The sequence below is a fragment of the Phalangium opilio genome, unplaced genomic scaffold, assembly GCF_054372755.1.
Source record: "Phalangium opilio isolate 3A_F unplaced genomic scaffold, DU_Popi_V2 ptg000079l_1, whole genome shotgun sequence".
In the NCBI taxonomy this organism is placed as follows: domain Eukaryota; kingdom Metazoa; phylum Arthropoda; class Arachnida; order Opiliones; family Phalangiidae; genus Phalangium; species Phalangium opilio.
Window position 1 is genome coordinate 4036174 of NW_028324187.1, and position 16165 is coordinate 4052338.

At 37.4% G+C, this 16165-nt stretch overlaps 1 protein-coding gene across 1 annotated transcript; it reads right to left on the reverse strand.

Moving 5' to 3' along the window:
* Positions 1 to 1425: 1425 nt before the first annotated feature.
* On the reverse strand, positions 1426 to 7088 carry LOC149654273 (uncharacterized). The gene is made up of 3 exons (XM_089845244.1): positions 6548 to 7088; positions 5260 to 6458; positions 1426 to 1526 (listed from the first exon to the last, which is right to left on the reverse strand). The coding sequence occupies exons 2-3, from the start codon at positions 5849 to 5851 to the stop codon at positions 1426 to 1428; spliced, it is 693 nt and encodes a 230-aa protein (XP_089701370.1). The 5' UTR covers positions 5852 to 6458; positions 6548 to 7088.
* Positions 7089 to 16165: the final 9077 nt, after the last annotated feature.

The window sequence follows — 16165 nt, forward strand, 5'->3', positions numbered from 1 at the left end:
TCCCAAATGAATAATTGAAATTCTCTCGGTGCAGTTTCATTTGTCACGCGTCAGTAACTAAGTTGATGAGAGAGAAAATGAGCCCTAGGGAGTTGCGTTGGAAACACGCAGACGCTATGGATACATACATAGCTTCCTTATTCAATCGAAAATGGAGTTTGCTATCAAATTTAGGAAAGGTTTCAGGCTTTCAGCAGGGAGAAACGAGGTAAGATGGAGTAGAAATAATGTCGGCGATCTGCTATGCGGCACCGTAACTCTCCCAGTGTACCTCGCGCACGTCCATACCCTAAGGTAGGCGATTGTTAAGTGCTGCCGCCTAGCGCTATTGCATTTGTATGAGAACTAGCTTCTATTTTTAAGACATAGAGAGCGTACTTTACGATTCCATACTGTACGACCCTACCTAAACGCTGAGCATGCTGGGAGGACTTCGGTGTCGTTCCGTAGGTGGGGGTACAGTAGGAACGTTATAGGTATGGGGGTTTCAACTCAATATCCCTCTGTCCTTCAAGGTTTCAAGTAGATATGGTTCGAACAGTAGGATTTTGAACTACCTAGCACTAGGCCAAGGTTCAACCGAGTCATTGGGCTATTGCCTCCATTTTCCAAGATGGCGATGAAAATGCCTTTCAGCGTATGTACTTTCTACTTGAAGGTTAACGTCCCTGCAAAATTAAAGTTTCCAAGGTGAAGCGGTTTGAGCTGGGCGTCGATTATCAGACAATCAATAAGTCAGTCTAGAATATGGATTTCTCCCTTTAAAGACAGAGGTTCCTTCTCAATATTGATAAATACAATTTTACTTCAACTTAATATTACCGAATTTTTGTTAATTCTTAATTGCATAATAAAGTCTGTTTAAAGTATATTAGAACCACACCCGCCATTCCAGTATGATTGTCACGATTTTGTGACATATTTCCGCCCAGGCACGCGCCTAGTTCGTAAAGGGTCACGCCCCTTAGGTTATAGAAAGAAAGAAAGAAAGAAAGTTCTTTGTTATTTTCATATAGGCCTTGGTCAATATATTATGAGTATCCCTGTGTAAAAAGCACCAAACGGTGCTAATTAAAGCAGCGTTATTTCCGTTGTATTTGTACGTAGAGACGCGATATTACAATTACAAATTAAGGTCCCGGCCTGCAGATATCCAACGAGATTTTTACGTGTTAAACATTTTTGCCTTACATTTTTGTTATTCATGATCACGTGGTCAAAACTTTTAACGTGTTCGACTAAGGCTTATTTTCTCCCAAAGTTTATTAAGGACAAATATAAATAAATACTTCTTTAGTTTCAATATTGATAATATAAACATATTAAAAACTATACTACATTTTTTGCTTTTGAGATTCACTATTTCAAAATGAGAAAACTAGCATAAGCTCATAATAAATAGAGTATTAATAAGTCTAGAATTCTTTAAAATACAGTTTTAACATCAGTGCAGTTCTGACAGGCGTTTTGTGATGCCAAGAACTGATTTAAACTGAAGTGAACTACGCCCAAACCTTCCTGCAATCCTGAATGGAAACTAAAATGCATTCAGATTATTCTTAATTGAAAGCCTCACGAAACACGGTTTAAATCTCTGTGTAAATAATTTCAGAGACTTATCAAAATAATCTTATGCTCCTAGCAATAAACTATACTTTAAAAAAAACATATTTAATCAAGCGTATATTAGATACTGATAGATAGAAAGGCCTAAAAGCCTAAAAGGTAATTTTACTAAGCCAAAAATAATAATAAAAAAATAAAATCCAATAATTTCTTTCCGCTTCGATCGAAATTTAATTGATTTTTTCGTTCGTCTTCAAAAATTAATCTACGATTCTAGGGTTACCAATATATAGGGAAAAAAGCGGTTATTATTTTTTTGGCCATTGCAATTTCGCCGGAAAAATAATATAGAAATCGAGGACTTCAGGTTTTGATTAAATCTTCCAACAATGGAAATGAATTTTTAGACCTGAGCCAACCAAGGCTTAGAAGGATTTTTTTAATCATCCAATTTTGTCCGGGATTTTTATGGTATTTTATTTTTTTCAATTTCGTGGAAAAAGCTCTACCAGGACTAATAGTAAAGAACGGTGAAAGCTGGTAAATGTCAAGGTACATACGTTGAAAAATGTAATTTCCTTTCTTCGAATTAGTCTCAACTCTTCATCCAAAAAGAGCCAAAAATAGATTTAAAATTTCCCCAATAATTATATTTGTCAAAAATATTTTCATATTGTGTTTTCGGATGAAATAAATTTTTCCAGGAAATATTTTGGATAAATATTTTCTTAAAGGATTTGTGTCAACACGTGAACAGATATGATTACTTTTGCACTGGAAGTATGCTTTATAGAACCGGAAATGGATATTTTGCAACGGAAGTATGCTTTATAGATCCGGAAATGGAAATTTTACAACGGAAGTATGCTTTATAGATCCGGAAATGGAAATTTTACAACGCAAGTATGCTTTATAGATCCGGAAATGGAAATTTTACAACGGAAGTATGCTTTATAGATCCGGAAATGAAAATTTTACAACGGAAGTATGCTTTATAGATCCGGAAATGGAAATTTTACAACGGAAGTATGCTTTATAGATCCGGAAATGGAAATTTTACAACGGAAGTATGCTTTATAGATCCGGAAATGGAAATTTTACAAAGGAAGTATAAGGAAAGAAAATGGATATTTTTGAAACGGAAGTATATCTTTATGAAGAAATTTGAGTTTTTGGGACGTATAGGAGCTCTTGGGACCGGACGTGGACATTATTGAACCGGAAGTGGACATGGTGGAAGTGTATAGACATTTTTAAACGGAAGTGGACATGGTGGAAGTGTATAGACATTTTTAAACGGAAGTGGACTTTATTGAACATAATATAGGCATTTTGGAACGGAAGTGGACAATATTAAACCGGATATAGACATTTTAGAACGGAAGTGGACAATATTAAACCGGACATAGACATTTTCACTCAGTGGACAGAACATTAAACCGGATATAGACATTTTCATACAGTGGACAGAATATTTAAGCAAACGTAGTGTTTTCTTTACTGAGCCATCGAAACAATTTCACTATAAATTATTATTATTATCTAGATATCTTAAGAAGTAAGAAAAAGTACTTGAAATAGACCGACTCTCTTTTAACCATAAATCCCCGCTCGCCAGCTTATATCCTATCCGAGACTTAACTGTTTTACACTTTTCCCAAGGGTACCTTTAAAATTTTTCAAAATACTAAAAAATTCAGAAAGATCATATAAGCCCACACCGAGACAAATATTTTCTAAGAAACTAAAAAGGTTTTTACGCTTACAAGAAGTAAAGAAATTGTAAAGGAAAGTCGAAAGGATAAAGGTGAATTTCTCCTCAGGGAGATCAACTTTGAACTGCCAGTCCCGTAGAGTGAATGCCCATTTAAACTAGGAAAATATTTTATTCCATTTTGATTTGGGCTGAACATTTATTATGGAGGCCCTAAGATCTGAGAATTTCAAGGAAATACGGCGGCCATCTTAGAAAATGGTAGTAGGAAATGAAATAAACGTTCTTTCGGAATAACTTTAGCGCATTTCAACAGATTTGCTTGAAATTAAGCATACTTGTTCACTACATCATATAAAAGGTTTGTATATATGGTTTTTCGTGTAAACACGTCGCCGCCATCTTGGAAAATGGTGGCAAGAAAAAGGGATGAAAACATAGTAAAGTCTGTACATTTTAACCTGCAGGCTTTGACCAATAGTTCATGTTTGACATGGTAAACGAATTTTAATTGGAATCTACCGCCATCTTTAAGAATGACGGAAAGAAATTGAAACCATTTGCACATCTTAATCAATTTAAATAGTAACTTAACGGGAAAAGGCGTGCATCTTTACGAATAGACCTGACTATAAATTATCTCACAAACGTATACAGGGTGTTTCTGAAAAGTCCATCACAAATTAAGGGGCGTGTTTATGGGACCAAACTGAGCGGAAAGTACCAAAGAACATGGGGTGTACAACATTTTGTTACGGAGATATGGCCTTCCAAACATTCGCCCCTAAAACAAGGAAATATCCAAAAATGAGGAGTAACACTTAAGACCGACTAACCAGCTTGTTTAAAATTACTAGACAATTTCAATAGCCTTTAATCGAACAATTGATTTCTACCTTTACTAATCAGAAGCGTATAAATGAGTAGAAGTATGCCTACGGTGGTAATGTAAAATTAATCCCAAGTGACATGATGTTTCAAGATCTTCCCAGCACCAAGTAAAATGGTTCTGATTGAAGGGACTTTTATTAGCACAGCGTAAACAACGTTATTTTCAGGAATTAGTCCAAATGTCCACGGGCGGCATTACAAAAACGAGGCAGTCTTTCGAATGATACTTGGACATGTTGGAAGATCCCTGGCTTGTTCCTGTTATCTCAAACCGTAAAAAGCTACGCAAATCTTCATCATCACGGACAACACTCTTGTACGTTAGGTATGACCTTGAGAAAACCTAAAAGGACATCTCGAATGTATTTGAAAAACCCATCTCCAATTAAGGGGCGTGTTGTTTGTTTCCAACAGAGTAAACTCGCCCAGAGAACAATTACAATGCAGAGCCACGTTTCGGCGTTAATGGCCCACAAAGGTGGTCCCAAAAACAAGAACAAACTTTAATTTGTTTCGTTCAGTAAGTGTTTCATGTGTCATAGATAAAACGCCATGATTAATGCACGAAGAAAATGAATTTATTGACAAGTTTTAACATTTAATTGCAACTAGTTACAAAAATTGTTCAAAGTGTTCACCACCCGCGTTAAGGCACACATTAGCACGTCTTACAAATGATTCCCTTACACGTTGAAAAATGCCTGGAGTTTCGCGAATTGTTTGACAGCCGTGAATTATTCGTCGACGTAGCTCTTCAACATCGGGCACTTCAGTCTGATAAACTAAGTCTTTCAGGTGGCCCCAAAGAAAGAAATCACAAGGGTTCAGATCGGGTGATCGAGCAGGCCACTCCACACGTCCACCTCGACCTAACCACCGCAAAGGGAAGGTCGCGTTAAGATAATTTCGGACCGCGATGCTGAAATGTGGTGGTGCACCATCGTGCATGAACCGCATTCTGTTTACCAAACCTAAGGGTACGTCTTCGAGTAGTTCCGGTAAATCGTCCCGTAAGAACTGCAAGTAAGCCACACCGTTTAACCTGGGCTCTAGGAAATATGGCCCAATTAAATTGTCACCCACAATACCACACCACACGTTTAAACTGAATTGTACTTGGTGACTTCTAACGCAAGTTGCGTGGGGGTTTAGCTGGGACCATTGATGTTTATTATGTAAGTTAATAATACCATCCCGTGAAAAGTTAGCTTCGTCAGTAACCAACAAATCCCGTGGGAAATCGATATCGTTTACTTTAGCCAGAAACCACTGACAAAACGCCGTGCGTCGTGGGTAGTCCGCTGGATTCAAACCTTGAACTTTTTGAACATGGAAAGGATGAAACCGGTGGCTTCTGAGGATTTTCCACACGAGCGTGTGGTTTACGCCTAATCGGCGACCAACTTGGCGGGTACTTGATTCAGGCTCGTCCTCGAAAATGGTGAGAACTTCGTCTTCTACGGCCTCTGGGATGGCTCTCGCTCTAGGTTGAGGTCCAGCCGGTTGGATTCGTCCATCTTGCCTCAAACGTCTGTCCACAGCCTCGAACGTCAGTCGATTTGGTAGTCGCCTCTGCGGAAATCTTTCCTGATACAAGCGTACAGCTGCAGCGGCATTCCCCTCGGCTAGTCCATACATTAGGTGCATATCCGCATATTCGGCATTTGTGAAGAAAGGCATTGTAACAGACTTCGTTGAATTATGAGTTTAATAAAACAAACACATGTACGTGAAACCTCTTTTATTCCTTTCTTAAAAAACATAGTGCTCTGTTTTAGTGCTCTGTTTTTTAAGAATAGGCGAAGTTCTCACTATTTTCGAGGACGATCCAAAAACAAGCAGCCGCCAATTGGTTTGCTGATTAAGAAAAAACCACACGCAACTTGCGTTAGAATTCACAAAGTACAATTCAGCTTAAACGTGTGGTGTAGTATTGTGGGTGACAATTTAATTGGGCCATATTTCCTAGAGCCCAGGTTAAACGGTGTGGCTTACTTGTAGTTCTTACGGGACGATTTACCAGAACTACTCGAAGACGTACCCTTAGGTTTAATAAACAGAATGTGGTTCATGCACGATGGTGCACCACCACATTTCAGCATCGCGGTCCGAAAACTTGTCAATAACATTTTCTTTGTGCATTAATCATGGCGTTTTATCTATGACACATGAAACACTTACTGAACGAAACAAATTAAAGTTTGTTCTTTTGTTTGGGACCACCTTTGTGGGCCATTAACGCCGAAACGTGGCTCTGCATTGTAATTGTTCTCTGGGCGAGTTTACTCTGTTGGAAACAAACAACACGCCCCTTAATTGGAGATGGGTTTTTCAAATACATTCGAGATGTCCTTTTAGGTTTTCTCAAGGTCATACCTAACGTACAAGAGTGTTGTCCGTGATGATGAAGATTTGCGTAGCTTTTTACGGTTTGAGATAACAGGAACAAGCCAGGGATCTTCCAACATGTCCAAGTATCATTCGAAAGACTGCCTCGTTTTTGTAATGCCGCCCGTGGACATTTGGACTAATTCCTGAAAATAACGTTGTTTACGCTGTGCTAATAAAAGTCCCTTCAATCAGAACCATTTTACTTGGTGCTGGGAAGATCTTGAAACATCATGTCACTTGGGATTAATTTTACATTACCACCGTAGGCATACTTCTACTCATTTATACGCTTCTGATTAGTAAAGGTAGAAATCAATTGTTCGATTAAAGGCTATTGAAATTGTCTAGTAATTTTAAACAAGCTGGTTAGTCGGTCTTAAGTGTTACTCCTCATTTTTGGATATTTCCTTGTTTTAGGGACGAATGTTTGGAAGGCCATATCTCCGTAACAAAATGTTGTACACCCCATGTTCTTTGGTACTTTCCGCTCAGTTTGGTCCCATAAACACGCCCCTTAATTTGTGATGGACTTTTCAGAAACACCCTGTATAGCCTACTAAATTTAAAGTGAGGATTATAGTTCATCAAAATAAGCCGTTACTTTAAATATTAACCTTTTGGAAACCAACCAGAACAAACTTATACATTCTATCCAATATTTTGATTTGGTCTTAGAAGTCACCTATTTAAATTCCAAGAGAAAACATGGTTATTCAATATGAATTTAGAGGAAGATTTTTAAAAACTAACCAGCTGTCTTCAAGAACTAAGTAGGCTTATCGCCTGAGCTCAAATGTTTCCCAAAAGAGTATCAAAAAAGTCAGAGAAAACCTTACGTGTGCGAGTGCATTTAAATTTTAAACGCGTATCTAGGCCTTGGTGGTCCCAGTTTTAAGTGGATTTCCATGTCATAGTCATTATTCGAATCGAATTTATGAACCAAAAATAAAAAAGGTAAAATAAAAATACTGCAGCCTTTCTCGAGGGTGCCCGAATAAAATTGGTTTTTTGGAAAACTCCGTGCTAAAGGAGCCTGGAATTGACGGCCAAAAACTAAAATAAGACTTGGAGAGTGTTTACAGTCGATTTTTTAAAGGGAATATGTCTTGAAGTTTTGGAGAATAGCTCAAATTCCAAATCTTAGTAGCTTGGTCCCCAATAAATAAGGCTAATTGATTAAAACACAGTGTTTAGTTTCTTTATAATATCCTTTTTTGTATAAACAACTGTTTAAAGAAACGTCTACTAAACTAGTTAATTGCTATATCATCCCTTTAAACGTTGATGTTTACTTCTGCCTAACCTCAATAAGTCACAGGGTGAAGTTATATCGAATACCTTCTAGGAATACTAATGTGTTTCTTGAATAAAAATATAGGTCAATCCGAAAAATATTTATGTTCAATTAACGTCAGGTTATAGACTTTTATTGAGAAAGCATTTGCATTGAAGTTGCGACGTTGAAATATAAGAGTGAAAACGTAGGCTACAGTGAGATCTAACAACATACTTAAACGTTGATCTTATTGCAAATTCAGTTAAATTTTATAAGATATAGATTTAATTTTAGAAGTAGGAATGGAGAACAGAGTAATCTGGGCGCACGTCAAAGTCCCGGACCCCTTCCACGGAACGGAGGGGTATGAAAGAAGAGGTGGGTCATAGCGACAGAGGTAAAAAGGAATTACATATTTTTCGCCGTCCACGTCAGTAACGTCATCAAAACGTAGTTTAAGTGAGCCAATAAGATAATTTAAAATTTTCGCTACGTGTTGGAAGGAGGGGCTCTATACTGGGCTATGAGTCGGACTGAAGTAAATACTAACCGTTTTCCATTCCTGCTTCTAAAATTACATCTATCCCTGATTTTAGTAAGCCTGCACATTTCCCATTTCTAAGGAAGGAGTTTCACTTAATTAACTTTTACTTATAAAAACCACCATCATGGCGATTGAAGATGTAACATTGGTAATTATAGATTATAGCATATCGTAATTTGTTACGGGATAATTACCAATGATTTCAGTATTTATAGCGCTCGGAACATTACGGAATACAACCGTTACTTAACGAATTTAATTAATTTTAAATTACTGCCAAAGCTTTAAATTAATTTTTGACAAAATTTCAATCTGTAATTTGACATCTCTATATATAATATGGACGATGAACGAAATTGAGGCAAAATATACGAGGTAACGAAAATTTCTAAGCCTTTTCTACTTCATTGTTTTAAACTCTAATTTTAAACGCGAGAACCAAAGAGATGCCAGAATAAAAGATCCTGTGAAAAGTGGTCCCCCTGAAATTTCTAAAGAAAATCTCGCCCCCAAAATCCCTTACCACTAAGAAAGGAAGGGGTTGGTTCGCCCATGGTTTCACTACTTTTCCTTTGTTTTTATGCAAATGAAGTATTTAAAAAAAAAGATTGAATGAAAGGGGGCTGAGACCGATTTCAATTCCGAGTTTCGTCTACAGTCGATAGCTGAGCGGATGAATTTCAATGGTATTTTTTAATAAAGAATAAAATAGACTGGGGTAATTTGCGATTGCACATTACGAGCCTTTCTTAACAAACTCGGGGTGAGTCCTTTGAAATTTACTTATCAAAAGGGAAACGCATTTCGGGATACACGTTCGAGGACGAAGCAAAATTCGTCTAATCGAATTTCTGAGTTTCCACTACGTCGTATAAACCAAACATCGATTAAAGGCCCAGTGACGTAATTTTAATTAAAATTTATAGCCTTAGCACGTAGTAGGGTGTTTCAAACCACACAAAATTATTTTTGCCCTTGTTTAAATTTTAAGTTGTAGACATTTTTTTCTAAGCCTAATTACTGGGACGCGCATCAAAACTAATTTGTCACTAATCCTTTATTGTCTTAATTACTCAAACTGTTAAGTTTGGAAGGTGTAATTCTCAACGGATCTCAATTCGTTTATTAAAAACAGAAGGAGTTTGCATGGACTGCTTGAAGTCCTATGAGATTCAATGTTGTGTACCACTTCGCTTCAGTTATTCTAGTGTACAAATGGTATGGAACAATCCTCTATCATAAGGCTATCATATTCTCCGTAAGTAAAGTATATCTGCTACAAGAAGACAACCTTGAAAAACGAATAGAGGGCCGTTTCCTGGTGGCGGAGTTGTTGGAAACAGACATGGGTCTCAACACGACTCAAGTAATCAAGGATATCACACACTATTCTGGTCCGGCTGGGAGGAAAAACGTTTTAAAGTAAAAATAGCAACATTCTCCAGATGCAACTTTTCTACCATGGGCAAAACTTATAGTATAGGCCCAACGGTGGTCCCATACTTTTACATTACGAGTTTATGAATATAAATAAAGGGGTTTACGTGTATCCTTTGAAACTACACCCAAAGCGATCAAAGACATTCGGATATTTATCTATAGGCCAAATTAGATTGAGTCGAATAATAACCTAAGTGGTTATAAACCCATATATCCTATTTGTCCACGCCCACACCTGCAATTTATTACCTCTTAATACCAGAAGTTCAAGGGTTTTCCTGCATACGTAGAACTTTGGTTGTATACCCGATGAAATGAAAGGCATTTATATTATATAAAAATGAAAAATAAATTATTAAATGTACTAGGCATAGATCTGGTCTATTTCTATAGGTAAGATCGTCGACGTTGTATTTAATTAAAATAATTACGTTTATACAAGGTGAATTGGTGTATTATCAATGAATTCGCCTTTTATCCCCACACCAAGCCCAAGGTTGTTACAACATAAGAAAAGACGTCAAAACAGTAGCTTTAGTAACAACAGAAGCCTAAATTATTTGCCCCAATCTATTTTTCTCGCGCGCTAGATTATCTTTGTCGCCTTCTTCGAGATATCCCGATATAGAAAGGAAGAAAAAAAACTTTAGTCTTCTGACAGAAATAACACGAAGCAAAGGCTTAGAGAATAATAGCTTTCTCGTCTCCATTCTCTCCCCACACTCAATCAGTTATCGAGAGAGATGAGAATTGTGGATAAAAACGTCTGTCCTAAAGATTATCATCCGTTATCGAAAGGGAAAATCAAATGACGTATAGGAGGCACTAGAGACTGTTTAACGAAAAGGAAACAATGGGGTACTTAAGGAAGAATGAAGATATGCGATAAATGGTTGTAGCCTTTCTTCATTTTGATTCTATTTCAACGGATAGAGGTTAGAAATTGAAGAAGACCCTTTGAGATTCAACAACCAAAAAAAGAGACTGACAAAAATGGTCCTCGAAATAAGGGTTGGATAAAGTAATATCCAATTTCCGAACAGGGCTTACTGTTTTTAAAACATAAAGAGTCAATTTTCGTATCTAGATTAAGGTTTTAACTGGTTCTACTAACATTTGTTGAAATCCACCTAAAGTTCTGTAAAATTAACCAAAAGATCATGACCGGTAGCTTCCATACATTTTAAGCTTTACTCGGGAAAAAATGTTACCTAATAAACTGATACCGTGTCCGATGAAAGGTCCAACGCTCTCTTTGATTATTTAGCCTCGAAACGCGAGTCTCATATTTATACAACCCTTTATCGACTCCATAAAAACACCGAGTGCTCACAAGTAAAAGAAAAATAATTTCTACTCTACTCTGATCAATTATTAGTTCAACTCACTGAGAGGGTAAGGTAAAAAAAGAAGTGGGACAAGTTTGTGTTCCATAAAAACAGAGAGGTTCCTTACAAGTGCGTCAACACTTTTATTGGGTCATTAATTACCCACCTTTTAATGGATTTCATGAAAAAATATGGAATGGAGTGAGTTATTCCCTTCAAATCTAGATTAATTGGTGTAACTACGAGAACCCATGCTCAAATATAGACCTATGAAAGGACACTTTTTTGACGTAGGCGCCTATAGGACAAACGTCGCGACCCTACCTTCTAGGTGTCTCAAATTTCAAATATATTACACACAAAATAATAATAATAATAATAATAAATGGGTTATTTTACTAATGATGAGTTAATTCATTTTGTATTTCTTAGTGTTGAAGATCTTTCTAGAGAAAATAGCGAGAGATCGATAAATATGATTCGATGGATGTTTAGCAAACGCTTCAAACAATACGGACTGGTAACATTGAAGTCCTCTCTAACGTCTTTGTTATCCATATGCCTTATCAATGTTCAGGCGTCTTAACCCTAGCAGACGAAAATGTCCCCTCTCCTTTTGAATAGGTTCTATTGATCTGCCCATTAAGAAAACTACAGCAGCCTCTCTAGTATATCGTTTCCCCAGAGATTTCACGGCCTGTTGCGAGAATCTGTCATATTTAATTAAGTGAATCTTGGATACCCCTTGGCAACTACTAGTGCCTGCCTGGGTAGGTATGTCTTAACGGCGCTCCAGTTTAATATGTCAGAATACACCTTTTTCTTCATTTATTATTCGACTCAAGTATGGAATAGAATAGTAAAGCGTTTCTCCACAAGCTCTAGGGAGCGTCTTTCGCTTGATAAGAAACCCAACACTGGGCAACTTCTTTCATTTACGCTGCTGCGCAAGTTTCCAAGCGGAAGGTGCCAGTCACAAGAAGTTTCTTATTCTCCAAGAGAACTACAAACTTAATATATTTTTTTTCTCGTGTTTCTGGTGGTTTTTAGTGACGCCATAACTGTGACACACTTTTGTAGCCATAAATGTTTTTGAAATTTTTCAAAATTGATAAACAACTTGAGGACAATCAACTAAATATCGCAATTCTCGGTGTAGTTTTGATTAGTTAAATTCGTCGTACATTTTAACCGTTTTATAAGTAGCTTGACTTGGGCAACTCTGCATGGAAGCCTCCGCTATAAGTCAATAAAACCAGGGATAGATTTAATTTTAGAAGTAGGAATGGAGAACAGAGTATTGTGGGCGCGCGTCAAAGTCTCGGACCCCCTTCCACGGGACGGGGGGAGCTTTGAAAGAAGAGGCGGGTCGTAGCGACAAAGGTAAAAAGTAATTACGTATTTTTCACCGTCCCCGTCAGCAACGTCATCAAAACGTAGTTTAAGTGAGCCAATAAGATAATTTAAACTTTTCGTTACGTGTTGGAGGGAGGGGCTCTATACTGGGTGGTCTATGAGTCGGACTGAAGTAAATACTAACCGTTCTCCATTCCTACTTCTAAAATTAAATCAATCCCTGATAAAACTAAAAATAAGTGAAATATGAAAATGATTTTTATGGCGTTTAGTTTTCCTGTATTGTAGAAAATTTAATAGACGAAAAATAGGCCACTTTCCTTTGTTGCAAGCTGTGAAAACTAAGCTACTTTTTTTAATATCGGTGACTGTCAAATAAAAAAATATAAAAATACAATTCTGAAACAGACTGAAAGCGAATGCTGTATTGCCAAAATTGCACTTGTGTGTTGTTGTAAAAGAAAGAACTTGCCGAGCTATCAAAAAATATATAAAGAAATACAGGCTTGTATCTGTTTTCGCTGGTTCCAGACGGTTTTGTTAGAATTTAGTTTTTAAAACCCAAAAGAGGGTCCAACTACTAAGCTATAAGTTCTAGTCCCACATTTACCATTGAGTTTTAGGAACCTTTAGGCTCGGTCCATTTTATATTGCTTCTTAAAAGAGATTCGACGGAGGATACTCTGTAAAAACGGAAACAACACTTCGAAGCGATTTCTTAAGTTTTTTCCCATACGAAGAAATTGAAAGAAAACACTTTTTTTTCAATTCAGAGCAACATTGCGGATGACCAATCCATGACTTAACCATGTACTTAACTAAATCCCCATAAAGCCACTGACCGAGGAATTCAAACGGAACAAGAAATGAGAAACGCTATCTTTAAGCATAAGTTCATAAGCTATATTCCATAAGTTTGTCACTGGTTAATGAGAGCTTGTCATGAAGTGACGTGGAGGTAAAGTGACGCCTGGTTTTGGCGCTGTCAATGCCTTAATACAGACGTCGTTCTCGAACTAGCTCTCAGTAAGTCTCTATCATTGTCGTACTTATGGAACATATCTTATAAACTTATGCTTTAAGTAAATAGTCAAGTCTTGCCATGAGAAATGAAAGGCAAGGATTTAATAAAAAAAACCAACAGTCGAATTTTAGCAAAATTTGCTTAAAAAACAATTTATATTTCGTTTTTGATAAATTTAAGTTTAAATGACTTTCCAAAAGCTTAAAGTAATCCATCAATATATTTTCCAGTTTGTAAAGGATAGTAAGGCCAAAATTTGCATAGGCTTGTATACTTTTCCAATAATCACTTTTTAATGACAAATTAATTGTAGGAAAAGCGATCTTTATCCATCAATATTTGATTGAATCTCACTACGGGCCCAATTGGTTGAATTCTAACAGGCTGAGAGGTAAAGGTAAGGCGTTCGTTTTAGCAGACGCCTCTAAACCAATGGCGGATGACGCATTAGTCCTTGATAGTTTTTAAGACTACAAGGGGGGACGTAAAAGGAGGCCGGGCTATTTCGCTGCCTCTCCTCAGTCGGAAAATACAAGTAATTTTCGTCATTCGCGTCGCGCTGACGTGAGGTTTCAAGAACCAATGAGATGCATGCTGGTTGTAATTTAGAGGCGGGGATTAACTCCGGACCTATACGTTTGGACTGTAGATAAAGCTAGAAATGTGGGGCGAATTTATACCTTCTTCCTAATAAACTAGATATCACTTCTTGGTACAATATTATGTAACCTAACCTTTTCCTTTGAGGACTAAAAGTTGACATACATAAAACGCCCGGAAGTGTTATTAAACCATAAAGGTCACGAGCTAGTGTCAAAAGACTTATTTGTAAAACGTAATCGTGTAGTTCTCGCTATGACCTAATCTATATGGCTAGCCTTAGCCACGCCATTACGCGATTCGTTGACTAAATATAAAAAGAAACCACGTGATTTTTTTTGGTTTGCTTTCTCCCTTATACGATCGAAAAGAGAAATTGGTTGTTTTATGGATTCCAGACGATTTAGGGATATACTATAGAAAGGTGTTAGGCGAGTGCGCTATACTACGCTAAACGGTTACCGGTACGTGGTGCTGGCGACAGATGTGGCAAATGTTAGTTCAGATGAACCCAAGAAAGAAGAAGAAGAGTAAAGAAAAAATAGAACATTCTGAAAGAGCTAGTATACCCTCCCTAGATGCGGTTGGTCAGAAGTGAGATGAGACTAGAAGTGAAGGGCTCTAGCATTGATAGTAGATCCTGGCACTAGTGAACAAATTTGAGGATTTTATGCCGCTTCCTACGCGCCTACACTACTGAGAAAAAAAATGGTCGAGTTCCAAAAACATTTCCTACACCCTTCCCCTTAACCTTAAGCCGCGGAACACGGACGCGGCTCCTTGAATCTAGTTCGGTCGTCTACCACCGCGAGCGTCTCACGTTTTGGAGGGGAAATTCTGAAACCGACACCAGAGGGCCAACCGTTGGTATGTTATCAAGAATATTCACTTTCGCCGAGTGAAGAATTTGGTTAGCTCAGTACTTCTGGTCTCATCTCACTTCTGGGTTGGTAGATAGTGTGTGGACTGTGGACGCAATGATGATGAAGCAGGCGAGGCCTGGTGATGGTAAACGTAATTCGAGTATGGTATGGATGCCCAAAAGAATGATTGGCAAAGGCCTTAGCCTAACTGATCAAGAGAAGTTCATAGAGAAGTAAAAATTATCGTACAAACAAACTGAAGTACAAATGATCACGTGGTATATTCAGGCATCCGTTACTTCGATTAGGAATCGATAATTGGTCGATCCATCGATTATTGTTGGGTCTGGGAAAGTCACGGATATTAAAAACTATTCCATAAATCTCTTTTACGAACTTTAATTACTGTTTTGGGATTAATTACACCCGTGACCTTTAGCGTGTATTCATACTACAGGGATTAGTAACCCTTCAAAATAAGTTCTAACGTAATTTTTTAGCTCACTTTCATCTAAATATTTAGTAAGGGCATTTTGAAAAGTCACCGAACTTCATTCTGACAATTTAGTACAAAGCCATTTGTAATATTAAATGAAAATTCTAACTGATACTTTGCTAAATTTTAGCGTTAACATCTGCGTGGCCATGTTCCATTGGTTATATTATAAGACAACGAATTTTCCAAATGCACTTTCAAAATGAACTTTGGTTAGTTTGCGTGTCGAACAAACTTTTACCCGTTGATTCTACCAAGAGTGAATCAACTAATATGTATCAGGACCCAGCAAACGTTGCAGAAACCTTGGCGACCCAATTTAGCACGTATAGGTCTACTTAACAAACTCTCAGAGTCATCAAAGTTTAAATTTCGTCTCCCTTCTCTGCGAAACCCAGTAAGTTTCTCACGAAGATATCTACGGAGTCGAAGTTTGTCCAAAAATTTGGAATCAACTTCCTCTCTGGCTTGCCAGGCCGCCGCCTAAAAATGCTTCGATTTGGATTAGAAGCTCCTTTCCCTACTCTTTCTTGATTTACTCTTGAATCTGTTGAGCGATTTTTCACATTGTTCCAAGGCATTAAGGATGGATTTCTTCCCTCGCTCTTTGGATATTAAATATCCCCTTTATTTTTTCAAGCGATTTTTAAGCGAATTATAATGCTAGGCAATTAGG